The sequence below is a fragment of the Ogataea haglerorum genome (genome assembly GCF_019207285.1).
Source record: "Ogataea haglerorum isolate 81-453-3 chromosome Unknown 81-453-3_NODE_3_length_672639_cov_96.912891, whole genome shotgun sequence".
NCBI lineage: Eukaryota > Fungi > Ascomycota > Pichiomycetes > Pichiales > Pichiaceae > Ogataea > Ogataea haglerorum.
The window spans coordinates 259,243-274,087 of record NW_025065153.1 but is presented as its reverse complement, the minus strand read 5'-3'; the positions used below and the strand labels follow the sequence as shown (position 1 = coordinate 274,087).

The following is a 14,845-nucleotide window of genomic DNA, read 5'->3' as shown; positions in this document are numbered from 1 at the left end:
CGTGCACGGGTGTTTAGGGTTGCTACCTTTAATTCAGTTTACGGTAATTAGTAAATGACATTTATTTATCGTATATTCGAGTTTCATTATCGTAAGTCGTAACTGCGGCTATGTCTCAGACAAAATCATCTTTATTTTCGAGAAAAACGCGCAAGTGGAACAGCACATCGCTCAAGTTCTTGAAGTTGACAAACTTGAAGTTCTTGTCGTAGATGAAGTTGAAGAGGAAGGACCCGATCTTTAGGAACTTGAAGGGGAGCTTAAACTCTATCAACTCGTTGATAATCAGGTCTTTTTCGCGGAGCACCTCTAGATCATCCTTCAAGATCGAGTTGAGGTTCTTTTCCTGCTGGCTGTAGTGCATTGTGTCCCTGTTGATGATGTTGGAGATGGTCAAACTTGAGAAATCGCTCTCGAAGTCGTGATAGTCGTAGTTGATTTTCAAGAAATACTCGAGGTTGAGATAGATCTTGAAGAACTTCTTGTAGTACTTGAACACTGTTTCGTCGACATCGGAGTTAAGCGACGAGGACGAGTTGTAAACTGTGGAGCGCAGTTCGAAGTGCTGGATGAGACTAACAGAGCCAAGGTTGTTGTACTTCATTTTCATCTTGAATATGTTCTCGAAATTGATGAGGAACTTGACAATGATCATAAAGATGTCCAGAAGGAGCTGCGAGTCGATGGACAGTTTCATCAAGAAATTCAGATCGACGATTCCCAGCTCCTCGTCATAGATTTCCTTCAGCTGCTTCTCTGAGTTTTCGAGCTCCGAGTCGGCCGGCTGCTGGAAAAATACTGTCTTGAAGATATCAATGCAGTTATCAAGCATTCCAATGAGCTCTTTTTGGTACTGGGGGTCTTTCAGTTGCTCGTCAGTAAAAGCAAAGCTATTTTCGTAGAGACTGTTGGTATCGCTGAAACTCCTTAGCCAGACGTTTTCTTTGATTTTGTTGAAATTCATGATGTGCGACAATTTCAGGTTCAAGTAGCTGTTCAGTAGCTTTGCATCAATGAAAACCTCGCTATTTCTCTGGTACAATTTGCAGGCCTTGAGCAGATTGTCCCAATTTTGAGCTACGTTGAGCAGTTTCTGGTCCTCTGAGCCTAGTTGTAGTAGAAACTCGGAGACGTTGCCACCTTCTGGCATCGACAGATAAAGCTGTTTCATGTAGGCCAGCTGGTGGAGCCCGTTTTGGAGGCACACGAGTCCAAACTCGCTAACGTGGTTGTCAAAAAAGAAATTCATATTTCCGATCAAACCAGTTGATGGATCAAGCTTGGAGAACGGCAAGTTGATGAGGTCCCTCAATACACGATGGTAGTTTTCAGGCCTGAAATCAAAACTCTCAAGAATGTTTTTGAACTCCGCATGGCTTGTGCACTCCCACAAAAAAGTGGACGAAGGCAGGTCAGTCTTGAGGTCGTCAATCTTCAGCGACGGAACAATATTGTATAGCGTAGACAGCAGCGAAGAGATGTGGAAGATCATGTGGACAGTGCGTATGGTGGACTCGTTTTCAATGAATTTCTCGTGAGAGGTTTCGTCGTCGTCTATATTTATTGGTAGCTGCGAACTGACCGAGTTCAGGCCTGACGACTTGACCAAGGAACATAGGGCATTCACCTGTCTGATGATAACGTTTAAGCTTGTCTCGTCGTCCGCAAAGAGGCCGTAGATCACAGATAGAGTGAGCGCCTGGATAAGCCACAGGGGCGACGAGTTGTTCACCTGACTCTCGATGTTCTCGTCGGCCGAGGTTCTGTGTCTGGCAAGCTTTTTGCGGGTCTCGAGATAGACGTGAATGCACCGTCTGGACGCCTCATACAGGTTGGCGGCGTCGCTCTTTCTATTCGACACGATCGCTCCAATGGTTGCAATCAGCAAGGGCAGACAAACCAGAGACACTCTGGTGTTGTCGATGCTATTTTCGTCTCTGATCAGATTTGACTCAATGGAGCAGAGCGTCGATTTCATCAAAGAATACTCGTTGAGCATGGATTTGTGGATGAAGGGATGGTGGTTCAGAAACTTATTCTTGAATTCGGTGGCGTAGTAATTGAGCTTTTCGTTATCTGGAATAGTAGGCGAAGGAACTCCCAGGAACGGATACTTGGAAAGAGACTGATACACATAGCTTCTGATGGTGCCGGTGAACAGGTTCACCCGTGAGTATTTCTCAAACTTATCCTTGGAGTATGCAAATTCGCTGTTGAACTCTTTATCCGAATACGTTTTGGAGCCTCCTTGCTTCTGGGAGCTCTCCACGGTCTGGTTGGGGCTGTTCTGCTGCGAGTTGGCCGAGAGCGTGTTGTCGAGCAAGATTGGCGAAATTGTCGCGTTCGACGAGCACGACGATGAGTGCGGAGCCGTGTTCTGGTCGCTGTTGCCGTAGAACGAGTATCCTTGCGGAATGTCGTACGTCTTGGACACATTCAGGTCGGCGATCTCCTCCAGATCGTTGATGCTCTGGTTGAACAGGGTTTCCTGCCAGTGCTTGACTTTCTCGTCTCCCGGCTGCGTGTTGAGACTCGAGTCTGTGCCTGGGCTTTCCTGGACCAATGGCGACACATGGGCCTTGAACGGCTGGACATCTGGCTTATCCTGCGGGCCCAGAGGGCCTTCCACGAGCTCCTCGAGCCCGGACGCCTGCACTCCGCGGTTGGGCAGAGCCGTGTGGGTGAACAACGAGCCAACGTTCTTATAGGGCACGTCGTAGAACGAGTAGCCGATGATGTCCTCGTGGAACTCGTGCGGCGCGACGTCCATGGCGTCCGCGTTCAGGCTGGACGACGTCTGCATAGGAACCTGGCCGTCCCGGTGGTCCATGAGGTCGAGGTTCGGCAGGCTGTTGAGCCAGTACTCGGAGTCGTCGTCGAACGCAATGAGCTGCGGCGTGGAGAACTCGACCGCCTCGGTGGCGTACGGCTCGGGCGTGGGCATGGCGTAGTTGCGGCCGCTCAGAGCCGAGAACGAGGCGCGTCTGTTGACGGGGAACTCGAGCTTGTAGTCGAATTCCTTGAGGCCCTTGAAATTGAAGTCGTCGTGCAGTTCGGGCTCCTCCTTGATGCGCTGCTCGACGGCGACGGACACGCTGCTGCGCTGTCTTCTCGCCGCCGGCGCCGGCTTGGTGACGGCGCTCGCAGAGGCCGAGAACGAGCCGCGCTTGCCACGCCGCGAGCCTGCTCTGCCTGCCGGCTCCGCAGACGGACTGTTGGACGAGCTCAGGTCTGTGTTGTCCTTGGACGCAGGCGAGGACGTCGACTTGACGGAGCGTCGTCTGAGCCGCGGAACGACCTCTGCAGCGCCGGCATGCAGCTTGGTGGAGTGTCTGAGCAGCAAGTCTCTTCTGCTGAACTTGCGCGAGCAGATGGTGCAGGCAAAGGGTTTCTCCTTTGTGTGGGACCTCTCGTGTCTTTTCAAATGCTCCTGTCTGGCAAAGGCGCGCGTGCAGATGTTGCACACGTACAGCCGGGGCTTGCCCGAAGGCGTGGTGCCGTTCAAGGTCAGCTCTGCGGGCACCGACTTGCTGTCCTGGGAGACCTCGATGGAGCTGCGCCGGCTGGACTTGACCGAACCAAACACGGGAGGCATTTGAAACGTTTTATCGTTGTTCATAGTAGCACAAATCATCCAAAATAAAAGGTATGCGAACAACGAGTCGGTTACAATTAGCAGTACATTTCAGTCGCAGGGTAATTTGGAAAATATGGAGAAGAGGGACACCCTCGAGATATATATGAAGCCTCGTGTCACCGGTCAGGCCTACACCGCGAGCCGACCACACAGCTGCCGCATATGTGCCATTGGTCATTGGGTGCTGCAAGAGCCCCTTTGTTGGTCACACCATTCTGTTTCCCGATTTGGCTGACACTTTTTTTTACCCCACATTGGGGGGTCGGATTCCTGTCGCAGCCAGCAAACAAGGCCAAAATTGTCAGCAACAAAGGTGGGGCCGCGTGGGGCTCACCTTATTTTGCCCCATTCGGCACACCTCTGCACCAGAAAACGCCTCCGCCAATTTTTTCACCTCTGGTCGTTCTCTACACACACGTCATGGCAAACCTTTCAAAACCGCATACGACCGGACTCCGCTACAGCCAGGAGGACCAGCTCGACGCCGCGCGGCTCGCCAAGGCCGTGCTTCTCGTGCTTCTCACCGCCGCCGCCACCGCCTACTTCGCTCTCCAGCTCTACGCGCTGCTCGGCAACTGGCTGTACGTGTCGCGGGCCCAGTCTGCGCTCGACCTTGCTGCATTAATTATCAAGATCGCCATGTTCTACTATTTTATCCGCTGGCTCAACGGTGTGCTCCTCCTGCGCCAGCCCGACCCGGCAGAGCTCAAGAAATACGCTTAGCTCTCCGTTTCCTCGGCCGTCTCGGTTGCCGCCCCGTCATCCCGCACCACAAACGAGACCCCCATCTCGTCCAGGCAGGCGCGCACACTGAGGGGCTCCAGCTGCACCCCCTTTGCGTCCAGCAACGCCATCACGTCCTTGAAGTTGATAGGCCTCAATAGCAAGATGTCCCTGTATAGCGTTTTGTCTTCCTTTAGAAGCCCGCGGACGTGCGAGAACATGGTGCTGCGCACCTCGCGGAACGTCTCCTCCATCCGCACGTGCTCCGTGTAGTTTCTGTCCAAGTCCGCCTGGCTCAGTTGCAACACGCCCTGTTTGTGCCGCACCAGCTGCCGGCGGTCAATCAGCCGCAGCGACGAGGTCAGTGTGTCCACCATCTGCTTGCGCGACTTGGCCGGCTTGAGCCCCCACGCCTGGATTTGCAGTTTCAGCTGGGGGGTGCTGAAACTCTCGAAGTCCGGCTCGGCCGGCTCCCCCACCGACGAGCTCTCCACCACCACGACCGACGCGTCGGTCTCGCTCGACAGCTCGATCGGGTCCTGCTGCGTGCCACCAACGTCCGCTCCGTCCAGCACTTCGTACACTTCGCGCTGCTGCTGGACTTTCCGCGACGCTGAGGCGTGCGACTCGTACGTCGTCCACGAAACCTCGCTGTCGCGGTAGTCCTCCTCCGGCGTGCACGGCACCGACCGCTCCTCGCGCGGCATCACCTGCGACAGCGTCACCACCAGGTCCTCGTCCTCCGACTGCGACGCCACAAAGGTCTTCTCGTCGCTCTCAAAGTCGTATAGGCTCAAAATCTCGTCTCTGCTGAACACCACCGGGGGCGCAGAGGACTCCTGCCACAGCTGCCTCGCGGCCGGCTGCTCGTTGTACTTGGCAGAAACCAGCTCCAGAGTCATTTTGGCGCTTTTGGAGAGTTTCGGCAGACTCCGCAGGATCTCGTCGCGCACCTGGATCCACTCCTCCCGCGAGTACACAAGACTGATGTCCTGGGGCAGCGGCGGCTGCTCCGGCGCAGATTTCTCGATCTGCGCGATGTTCCGTATAATGTCCTTCGCCTTGCGCTTCCGCCCGGACAGGGCCAGCAGGATCGCGACGTTTTCGTTTTTTTTCCCGTGTTTTTTCGACATCTGGTCGCCCAAGCTCTTGATCTTGGGCTTTTTCCGCGCGGGCGCAGCGCGTCGCGGCTTGGCGGCCTCTGTCGCTCGCAACGCGTACTTCTGCTGGAGCAGGTCCAGCCTGTTTCGCTCCTGGTCCCTGGCCTCCCACTCCTCGATTTGTGCCTGGGCCTGCGTTCCTAGCAAAAACTGGGGCATGGGGAAGATGAATTATTTTATTTTTTTTTTATTTTTCTATTTACGCGTCATGTACGGGTTGTCGCCCAACAAGTCACCAGAAAAACGAAACTTAGACGGGCCTGATGCGGACGTCAAGCGCCAAAAATGCGCGGCGACACCGGAAGCACCAGACGAAACACTGACGCCAAAGTCGTCGCCAGTGGACGCGGACAAACACGCCCGACAGAGGCTGAAGAAGGAACAGGAGGAGGAGCGCAGACTCAAGCGCGAACAGGAGGCAGCAGAGCGCAAATTGCGCAAGGAGCGCGAGGAGCAGGAGAAACGCATGCGTAGAGAGAAGCTGGAGGCCGAGAGACAGGCTAGGAAGGAACAGAAGGAGCGCGAGAAGCTCGAGAGACAGCAGAAAAGAGAGGCCGAGGCCAGGGCGCGCGAGGCCAAAAGACAGCAGGAGGAGGAGGAGAGGGCCAGGCGGCGCGCCGAGCAGGAGGAACGCGCGCTTAAAAAGGCCGAGGCAGAGCTCGAGAAGCTGCGGGCCAAGGAGCTGGAGCAGCAGAAGCTACAGAAGCAGTCTATCATGAATTTTTTCAAGCCCAAGGACACGAAGAGCCCGACTCGCAGCCACCCCACGCCGGAGAAAGCGGCTGCCAGTGACTACCACACGTATTTTCTTCCGTTCAACGTCCGTCCCGGTGTGCGAATGGCGCAGAGAACGCCGCAGAGCACTACGCAACAGAGGGCGGAGCTGGACAAATTTTTCCTCGGTCAGCAGGCCAGCTCTGCACCGTTTGAAGACTCGCTTGCTTCCAAAAAGAGCGCAGGGCTGTATGCAAAAGCGTCGGATGTGATCCAGACCTACAACATGGGCATGCTCAAGGAAGCGCAAGAGCAGCTGGATCGTGTGCCTGTAAAGTATCTGCGGTTCTACGAGAACGCGAGGCCGCCATACTTGGGCACGTACTCCTTTTTGGTGACCAATTTGGACTTCCGGCTGGCGCTGGACCCGTTCACAAAAATTCCATCGGACATTTTACCAATAAATTACGACTTTGACTCAGACCTCGAAGAAGAAGACGATGACGAGGAGGGCGAGGATGTGGAGCTCGACGAGGACTCCGAGGAGGACGAGGACGGCCAACTGGATGAGTCGTCAGACATCGAGCAGTTCGTCGAGACCGACGAGAACGGCGTTTCGACGAAGAGAACAGTCATCGGGCCTCTGGTTCCTGTGGTCGGCTGGCTTGGCCAGAAAGCCGGTGAGCAGGACCAGTTTGCACAGTACTTCAGCGGACTCCAGTACGAGCGTCTCAGACACAACATTGAGCTGCCGATCGATCCGATGTGTGATTACTGGGGCGAGGAGGACCCGCAGGAGCCGCAGAGCGCTACCAAGATCATTGAGGACACGCGCACAAGCGCTGGCGCTGTGGAAGCGGGCCCCATGACTGTGAAAAAGAAGATTATTACCGACGCGGCACATGTGGCCAAGCTGGCCAGCTTCATAGCAGAAAACAGCGATTTCTCAATCAACACGATGACGGAGATCGCGCAAAAACAGATTCTGGCAGACTACTCGAGGGCGGTTGTGAAAAACAGCATCAAGGAGCTGGCTACCTTCGACAAGAAGACCAACAGGTGGGCCGTCAAGCAGTGTGTATAGTCAGTACAAATTGGATGCATTTTTTTTTGGCTATGTTTTATATGTAATGAATTATGTTTCCGAATTTGGAATATTAAATTAAGATGCTTTCCGATCTAGTCGGCCAGAGGAGCTAGAAGGCCCGCGTTTGCGGCATCGAATTTGCCGAATTTTTCTGAGTCGAACGGTGTGTCTCGCGTGCCCCAGCTCCCTCTGCAGCGTAAAATCCGCCCATTCCAATTCCGTTTAATTACTCGCGTCGGCCGCATTTTTTTTCGCGTCCTCAACACGAAACATCAAAATCTTTTTTTTACTCCCACTAATGTCTTCACCGCAGACCTCGCCCGTGCACGATTCCCACCAGTCCACGGTGCCAGACTCGGCCTCACAGACCCAGAGACAGCCGGTGCCTTCGTCGCCGCTCTTCATCGCGCCTTCCAGCGACGATTCCGCACGGCCCTCCCAGACCCAAGGTTCCAGACAAAGGTACGGTTCCTCTCCGATCCCGTTCACCTCTTCCGACCTGGGCCATGATCTCAACTCCCAGCTTGTCCGGCGCGGCCACCACAGCAGAGGAGACGTCCACTCCTCCGACATCATGTCGTCTCCGATGAGAAGACGCTTCTTCGATAACTCCAATCCGCAGCCTAGTCTGATGTCCGATTCGCAGCTTCCCTCAGAGTCCCAGCTTTCTTCCGTCCAACAGCTTTCCGACTCCGGCTCCGTCAACCCAGACGAGCCCGTTAGAGTCATCTGGGGTACTAACGTGTCGATCCAGGAGTGCTCGGACAATTTCAGAACGTTCTTGATGTCGTTCAAAATGAAGTACCGCAGAAAACTCGACGAGGCAGAAAGCGACGACCCAGCAGACGACTCTCTGTACTACGTCAAGATCCTCAACGACATGAGAGAGTCTGGCACCACCAACCTGAACCTCGACACCAGAAACCTGCTGGCGTACTCCACCACCAAAAAACTCTACTACCAGCTCATCAACTATCCGCAGGAAGTTATCCCCATCATGGACCAGACCATCAAGGACTGTATGGTTTCTCTCGTTCTCGACAACTCGTCCAACGCGGACCCGCAGGACCAGCTGGTCGACGAGATAGAGTCGAACGTGTACAAAGTGCGCCCGTTCAACATCCAGAACCAGCGAGGCATGCGGGAGCTGAACCCGATCGACATCGACAAGCTCGTGACCGTGAAAGGGCTTGTGATCCGGTCGACGCCCATCATTCCCGACATGAAAATAGCGTTTTTCAAGTGCAACGTCTGCGACCACACCGTGGTGGTGGAAAACGACCGCGGGGTGATTCAGGAGCCAACCAAGTGTCCGCGACAGATTTGCTCGTCGCAGAACTCGATGCAGCTGGTCCACAACCGGTCTTCTTTCGCCGATAAGCAGGCCATCAAGCTCCAGGAGACCCCAGACAATGTTCCAGACGGCCAGACGCCTCACTCGATTTCTCTGTGTGTCTACGACGAGCTTGTTGACGCTACAAGAGCAGGAGACCGCGTGGAGGTGTGTGGTATCTTCAAGTCCATTCCCGTGAAGGTGAACGCGAGACAGCGCGCGGTCAAGTCGCTTTTCAAGACGTACATTGACGTCGTGCACATCAAGAAGGTCGACAAGCACCGCTTGGGCGCCGATGTGTCGACGCTGGAAAACGAGCTGAAAGAGCAGCAGGAAGTGGACGAGGTGCGCAAGCTGTCTGAGGACGAGATTGCCAAAATCAAGGAAATCGCAAAGAGAGACGATGTCTACGAGTTGCTGGCCAGATCGCTAGCACCGTCGATCTTCGAGATGTCCGACGTCAAGAAGGGAATTTTGCTGCAGCTGTTTGGCGGCACAAACAAAAAGTTCGCCAAGGGCGGAAAGTACAGAGGCGACATCAACATTCTGCTCTGCGGAGACCCGTCCACGTCGAAATCGCAGATTCTGCAGTATGTGCACAAGATTGCCCCGCGAGGAATCTACACGTCTGGAAAGGGTTCTTCTGCAGTTGGTCTGACGGCGTACGTGACCAGAGACATCGAGACAAAGCAGCTTGTTCTGGAGAGCGGAGCGCTGGTTCTTTCCGACGGCGGAGTGTGCTGCATCGACGAGTTCGACAAGATGTCGGAGTCGACGCGGTCTGTGCTGCACGAAGTGATGGAGCAGCAGACCATATCGATTGCCAAGGCCGGGATTATCACGACGCTAAACGCCAGAACGTCCATCTTGGCGTCCGCCAACCCGATCGAGTCCAGATACAACCCGAACCTGCCGGTGACGAAGAACATCGACCTGCCACCGCCGCTTCTGTCGCGGTTCGACCTGGTGTACCTGATTTTGGACAAGGTGGACGAGAAGATTGACACGCAGCTGGCCAGACACATTGCTGGCATGTTTCTGGAGGACAGCATCCAGACGGCCACCAGCAACGAGATCTTGCCGATCGAGCTCCTGAGCTCCTACATTCAGTACGCCAAGGAGAACGTGTCGCCTGTGCTGACCGAGGAGGCCAAGAACCAGCTGGTGAAGGCTTACGTCGAGATGCGGAAGCTGGGCGAGGACGTGAGATCTGCTGAAAAGCGCATCACGGCCACCACGAGACAGCTCGAGTCGATGATCAGGCTGTCTGAGGCGCACGCCAAAATGCGGCTGTCGCCCGTCGTGGAGCTCGAGGACGTCGACGAGGCTGTCAGGCTCACCAAGTCTGCAATCAAGGACTATGCTACCGACCCGCTTACTGGCCGCATTGACATGGACCTGGTCAACACGGGGCAGACGTCGGCCGAGCGCAAGATGAAGGAGGATCTTTCCAAGCAGGTGTTCAATCTGCTGGACGCCAACGGCTCGCTCACGTACGACGTGCTGTTGCACAGAATCAACGAGCAGTCTTCGGCCAAAGTGGAGAATCTCGATCTGAGCGAGGTCCTGCGCCGGCTAGAGGCAGAAAACAGGGTCACGGTGTTTGGCCAGGGCCACAAGAGAGAGATCAGGGTGAACAGAGGAGTGGTGTAGAGAATACAGCTATGAATTATTTATCCTGGTTGCGTTTTTTCGCGGCCTCCACGATCTTGGTCCAGTCCACGCGGTAGATCACAAACAGCTCCACCAGGCCGATCAGCAACAGCCCTGCGCCGTTGCCCATCCACAGGCCGACCAGCTCCATGTCGAGGTGGAACGCCAGGAAAAACGCGAGCGGAACTGCCACGACGTAGTAGCCCAGCAGACTGAGCACTCCGCCGATCGCCTGGAGCGCCAGCGCTCTCAGCAACCCGTTGGCCACACATGCCAGACCGTCAAACAGCGCAAACACCGACACCAGCGGACATAGACCCATGATCATCTTGATGACCTGCGGATCCTCAGTAAATAGATGTGCAATGAATTTTTGTCCGAACAGAATAAAACAGGAGTTCAGCGAGGCACACACGACCGACGAGCACAGTCCCACGCGTGTGGCTATTCTGGCCGCAGCGACATTGCCTGCGCCGACGAAATTGGCCAGTCTCGTGGAAGAGGCCACCGACAGCGCAAAGGGAACCATGTAGAGCAGCGAAACGAGGCTGGAAAGAGCCGACTGCGTGGCCAGCGCGTCTGTTCCGAAGTACGAGGCCAGCAGCGTGAGGACCTCGTACGCCAGCGACTCAGCCAGAAGCGTGATTGTGCCTGGAACAGCCAGCAGCGACAGGTCGTACCAGTGCGACAGCGCGTCCCTGGAAAACCCGTCCCAGCACTCGTCTCCGTCGATGAACATCACGTAGAGCACCAGGAGGATGAACATGAGCCAGAAGTTGATGACGGCCGCGATGGGGGCGCCAATGTAGCCAAAGCCGAGGTAGTAGATCAGCAGCCAGTTGACCAGAATGTTGATTGGCGACGTGATGAAGAGGATCAGAATGCCGGCCTCGAAGATCTCCTGAGCCTGGAGGAACCGTTTCCCGTTCTCGAAGAGAATATACGCCGGGCCTCCCAGGATCAGAATCCGCAGAAACTGCTGCGAGAGCCGCACCACCTCTGTGTCGTCGATGAATTTGCTGAGCACCGCGCCGCTGTTCCACCAGAAAAAAGCGGCCGGAATGTACAGAACGAGAGAAAACAGGCTGCAGCGCTGTGTGTGGACGCCGACCTTTGCGTACTGGCCGGCTCCGTACGCCTGCGGACACAGCGTATCGAGCGACGTCGCTATTCCCTCGTAAATCGCCAGCACGATCGTGCTCGTCATGGAAGCCATGCTCACTGCTGCCAGTTCCTGCTTCCCCAGATGTCCGACGAATATCACCGACACAAGAGAGAATATCTGCTCTAAAACGAACGTCAGGATCAACGGGAGCGAGTACTGCGCGAGCTTCCGCGACTCGGACGCCACGGTGGCGTGCTCGTGCGCAAAGTCCTCGTCGGAGTCTTTTTTCAGCCCCATGTCGTCCGTGTACGAGAGACCGCTCTCGTGGTCTTTGAACAGCCTGTCTGCCTGCGACAGGAGGTCGTCCGTGTCGTTCGCAGACCCGTAGTTCGGAAACGGCGACCCCGGGTCCATCATGCTGCGTCTTTCGCGCTCTTCCTCCAGCCATTGGTGCACAGAGTCCAGTTCTTCGTCAGTGTACTCCAGCGTAGAGGGCAGCGACCTCGAGCTCATGACCGACTCTGCGTCGTCGTGGACTGCGGAGCGGTGCTCGGAAATCAGCTGCGACCCCGTCCCGAGACTCAGAAACGACCGCTGGTCGATGTCGTTGTTGTACACAAAGAGAGGAGACTTGGTGCTGGGCGGAACAAACATCAGCGGGATCTTGCGTCGCTTCGAATTGATGGCCGTGTTGTTCGAGTTCATGATCGACTTGGGCAGTGTGCCCAGCGTCCGCGAGAACAGCCCCGTATTTCGGCGCTTTATGCTGTCTCTGCGATCCATGATAAAAAAAATCAGCTTTCTGCAATAAATTTGGAGTGCAGGCAACTTTTTGGCAAACTGAGCCCTGGGGCCTGTGTCTCCAGGGGATATCCCTTTTGCACAGAAGAGGGTGGCTGGTGCAGCTGTGGCCAGATCGGTTCGCGCCAGTGTCTGCGGGCCCAGTATGCCGCCGCGACACCGTGTTTGTTGTACCTATCTCGTGTGATTTAATTATGTGCTTTCCTTAAAAAGCTAGAGCTGCCTAGCAGAATACACAAATTAGCTGCTGTCCAAACACGAGAAATCCCAGCTCCGCAGGGCGCTCCTCACACCCGCATGCGCCTACACGCCCCTGCCACAGCCACAGGGCTCCTGTTGTCCCCTGCCGTCCGTACACGAGACTAGGGTCTGCTACGCGTTACGAGCCCCCACACAGAAAAGCGTGATTGGTGAAAAAATTATCTCTCAAATAATCAACATGTTCGCCAGACAAGCCCGCAACACGGCCAGATCCGGAATCAGATCCGTCGGCGTGAGACCAGTCTCCCAGTACGTCACCAAGGCGCAGGGTACGTGGATTTATTTTCCCGCAATTCTAACAATCAGGTCTCTTGAACCAGGCCATTTACTGGACAAAGGTCACCGTCGAGGTGAGCAAGCAAATCTACATCAGAGAAGGCCTGGCTCCTCCTTCTGTTGCCGAGTTCCAGCAGGTGTACCGGGGGCTGTACAAGAAGGCTCTGGAATTTGCTGCTCAGCCAAAGACGTCGACCGACGGCTTGATCAAGGTCGCCAAGTCTCTGTCCAAGGAGGAGTATCTCAGATTCGGCGCCTACTTCATTCAGATTGTCGGTCTGTTCTCGCTCGGAGAGATCATTGGCAGAAGACAGATCGTCGGCTATCCATCTTTTGGTCCTAAAGAGCACCACCACTAGACATTAGATTAGCGCATGAGTCTATGTAACTTCATTCAACAAGAGTCAATTGCTTGAACTTTGCTCCAGCAGTTTCCGTTTCTTCGACGCCTCGATCATCTCCTTCCTCTGTTTCCGTTTTTTCCGCACCACGGCAGGAACCGTGCTGATAGGCTTCCGGTCCACTGCTTTCTGCCTGATCTGTTTTTTCTCTCGCTTCGTGAGCTTCGACAGGTCATTTTTCAGCCAGCCAGCCATCCCGTCCTCCCACCCGCTCTGCTTCATCACGTTCACGATCGGCTTGATCGCCAGCGTATCCTCCTTCGTGTAGAACGTCACCGCCTTTCCCGAACGGCCTCCCCGGCCCGTACGGCCGATTCTGTGCACGTAGGCCTGCGCAGACGTTGGAACGTCGTAGTTGATCACCAGATTAATTCCCTTGAAGTCAATTCCTCGCGCAAGGACGTCTGTGCAGATGAGACACCACAGCTCGCCTTTGCGGAACCGGTCTATGATTGTTTCTCGTTGTAGCTGTGTTCTTTCAGCGTGGATAACGTCCACGTTCAAGCGATCGTACAATAGCTCGTGGAACAGCGCCTTGGCTCTCGTAATAGACTGCAAAAAGATGATCACGGGCGGCTTGAACTCTCCCTTGCGCAGCATCTCGCGCAGGGCCAGCAATTTTCCGTGCTCGTTGCCGCAGAAAACAAGCTTCTGCTCGATGTTGGAATTGGCGGCCTCTTTGTGGCCTATGATGATTCTGATCGGCGAGTTCATGATCGAGTTTGCCAGCTCTTCCACGCTGGAGGTGATCGTAGCCGAGAAAATAGACCGCCGCAGCTTTGGGTTGGAGCACGCTGTGAGAATGCGGTCGGTCTGCTCCACGAACTTGCTCTCAAACAGCTTGTCGACCTCGTCGAACACGACCTCCTCCACTTTGCTCAGGTCCATCACCTCCTCGCCGATCAGGTCGATCAGTCGCAGCGGCGTCGAAACGAGGATGTCAAATTTCGAGCTCAACAGCACCCTGTTGCGCAGTTTCGCGGCAATGGACTTGTTCAAAAAGCCAATTTGGAGGCTGCTGCCTTTGCACAGTTTTGTCAGCTCGCTGAAGATCTGCGCCGCCAGCTCCTTCGTTGGAGAGATCACAAGACCGCGGACCCCGTGATTCTTGCGGCCCTTGCCCAACCGTTGCACCATGGGAATTAAAAACGCAAGCGTTTTACCAGATCCCGTTGGAGCGCAGCAGATCAAGTCTCTGTCGGCCAGACACGCAGGAATGGCCTCGCATTGAATAGGAGTGGGCTCGGTAAATCCGTTGGAAATGAGGTTGTCGAGCAGCTGTTTGTTGAGCTTGAATCGGGTGACCAGGTCCTCGAAGGAGCCTATAGGCAGATGGAGATCGTCGCCCGAGACCTTGGCCCCGTACGACTTCCGAAGCTGTAAAGCCTCCTCTGTGGTGAGAACCTTTCTTGTGGGCTCTACGGTCGGCTCAAAAGCAGGCTGTTCCTCTTCGGACTCGGGTTTCGCCAGTTCTTTCTTCTTGTGATCTTTCTGGTGGAAAAAATCGACTTCCCTTTCGATCTCGGTCTCCAGGTTCTCTTTCTCCGCTGAGTTTTTCACAGCAGGCTGGGCCAGCGAAAAATCGACGCTCACGCCCTTCGTCTTCTTCAGCGACGCTCCCCTCGACAGAATACGAAAGATATCCATGGTGAAGGGTGTGAGATACTTATAAAATAAATTTTTGTGTGTGGCAG

The 14,845-nt window shown here is 54.9% G+C and overlaps 9 protein-coding genes across 9 annotated transcripts; 4 read left to right on the top strand and 5 right to left on the bottom strand.

Annotated features, from left to right (window-relative positions):
- Nucleotides 1-115: 115 nt before the first annotated feature.
- Nucleotides 116-3,595, bottom strand: KL911_001297 (uncharacterized protein; the record flags this gene model as incomplete). Its single annotated transcript, XM_043196239.1, has 1 exon — nt 116-3,595. One exon carries the CDS (start codon nt 3,593-3,595, stop codon nt 116-118), a length of 3,480 nt encoding a protein of 1,159 aa, XP_043055870.1.
- A 761-nt stretch (nt 3,596-4,356) lies between these two features.
- On the bottom strand, nt 4,357-5,679 carry KL911_001296 (uncharacterized protein; the record flags this gene model as incomplete). Its single annotated transcript, XM_043196238.1, has 1 exon — nt 4,357-5,679. One exon carries the CDS (start codon nt 5,677-5,679, stop codon nt 4,357-4,359), a length of 1,323 nt encoding a protein of 440 aa, XP_043055869.1.
- A 49-nt stretch (nt 5,680-5,728) lies between these two features.
- On the top strand, nt 5,729-7,318 carry KL911_001295 (uncharacterized protein; the record flags this gene model as incomplete). The annotated part of the gene is made up of 1 exon (XM_043196237.1): nt 5,729-7,318. The coding sequence occupies one exon, from the start codon at nt 5,729-5,731 to the stop codon at nt 7,316-7,318; it is 1,590 nt and encodes a 529-aa protein (XP_043055868.1).
- Nucleotides 7,319-7,619: 301 nt separating this feature from the next.
- KL911_001294 (uncharacterized protein) lies at nt 7,620-10,307 on the top strand (the record flags this gene model as incomplete). The annotated part of the gene is made up of 1 exon (XM_043196236.1): nt 7,620-10,307. One exon carries the CDS (start codon nt 7,620-7,622, stop codon nt 10,305-10,307), a length of 2,688 nt encoding a protein of 895 aa, XP_043055867.1.
- Nucleotides 10,308-10,327: 20 nt separating this feature from the next.
- Nucleotides 10,328-10,579, bottom strand: KL911_001293 (uncharacterized protein; the record flags this gene model as incomplete). The annotated part of the gene is made up of 1 exon (XM_043196235.1): nt 10,328-10,579. The coding sequence occupies one exon, from the start codon at nt 10,577-10,579 to the stop codon at nt 10,328-10,330; it is 252 nt and encodes an 83-aa protein (XP_043055866.1).
- Nucleotides 10,580-10,665: 86 nt separating this feature from the next.
- Nucleotides 10,666-11,598, top strand: KL911_001292 (uncharacterized protein; the record flags this gene model as incomplete). Its single annotated transcript, XM_043196234.1, has 1 exon — nt 10,666-11,598. The coding sequence occupies one exon, from the start codon at nt 10,666-10,668 to the stop codon at nt 11,596-11,598; it is 933 nt and encodes a 310-aa protein (XP_043055865.1).
- A 14-nt stretch (nt 11,599-11,612) lies between these two features.
- Nucleotides 11,613-12,195, bottom strand: KL911_001291 (uncharacterized protein; the record flags this gene model as incomplete). Its single annotated transcript, XM_043196233.1, has 2 exons — nt 11,613-11,637; nt 11,723-12,195. The coding sequence occupies 2 exons, from the start codon at nt 12,193-12,195 to the stop codon at nt 11,613-11,615; spliced, it is 498 nt and encodes a 165-aa protein (XP_043055864.1).
- Nucleotides 12,196-12,652: 457 nt separating this feature from the next.
- KL911_001290 (uncharacterized protein) lies at nt 12,653-13,109 on the top strand (the record flags this gene model as incomplete). The annotated part of the gene is made up of 2 exons (XM_043196232.1): nt 12,653-12,700; nt 12,795-13,109. The coding sequence occupies 2 exons, from the start codon at nt 12,653-12,655 to the stop codon at nt 13,107-13,109; spliced, it is 363 nt and encodes a 120-aa protein (XP_043055863.1).
- A 45-nt stretch (nt 13,110-13,154) lies between these two features.
- KL911_001289 (uncharacterized protein) lies at nt 13,155-14,798 on the bottom strand (the record flags this gene model as incomplete). The annotated part of the gene is made up of 1 exon (XM_043196230.1): nt 13,155-14,798. The coding sequence occupies one exon, from the start codon at nt 14,796-14,798 to the stop codon at nt 13,155-13,157; it is 1,644 nt and encodes a 547-aa protein (XP_043055862.1).
- Nucleotides 14,799-14,845: the final 47 nt, after the last annotated feature.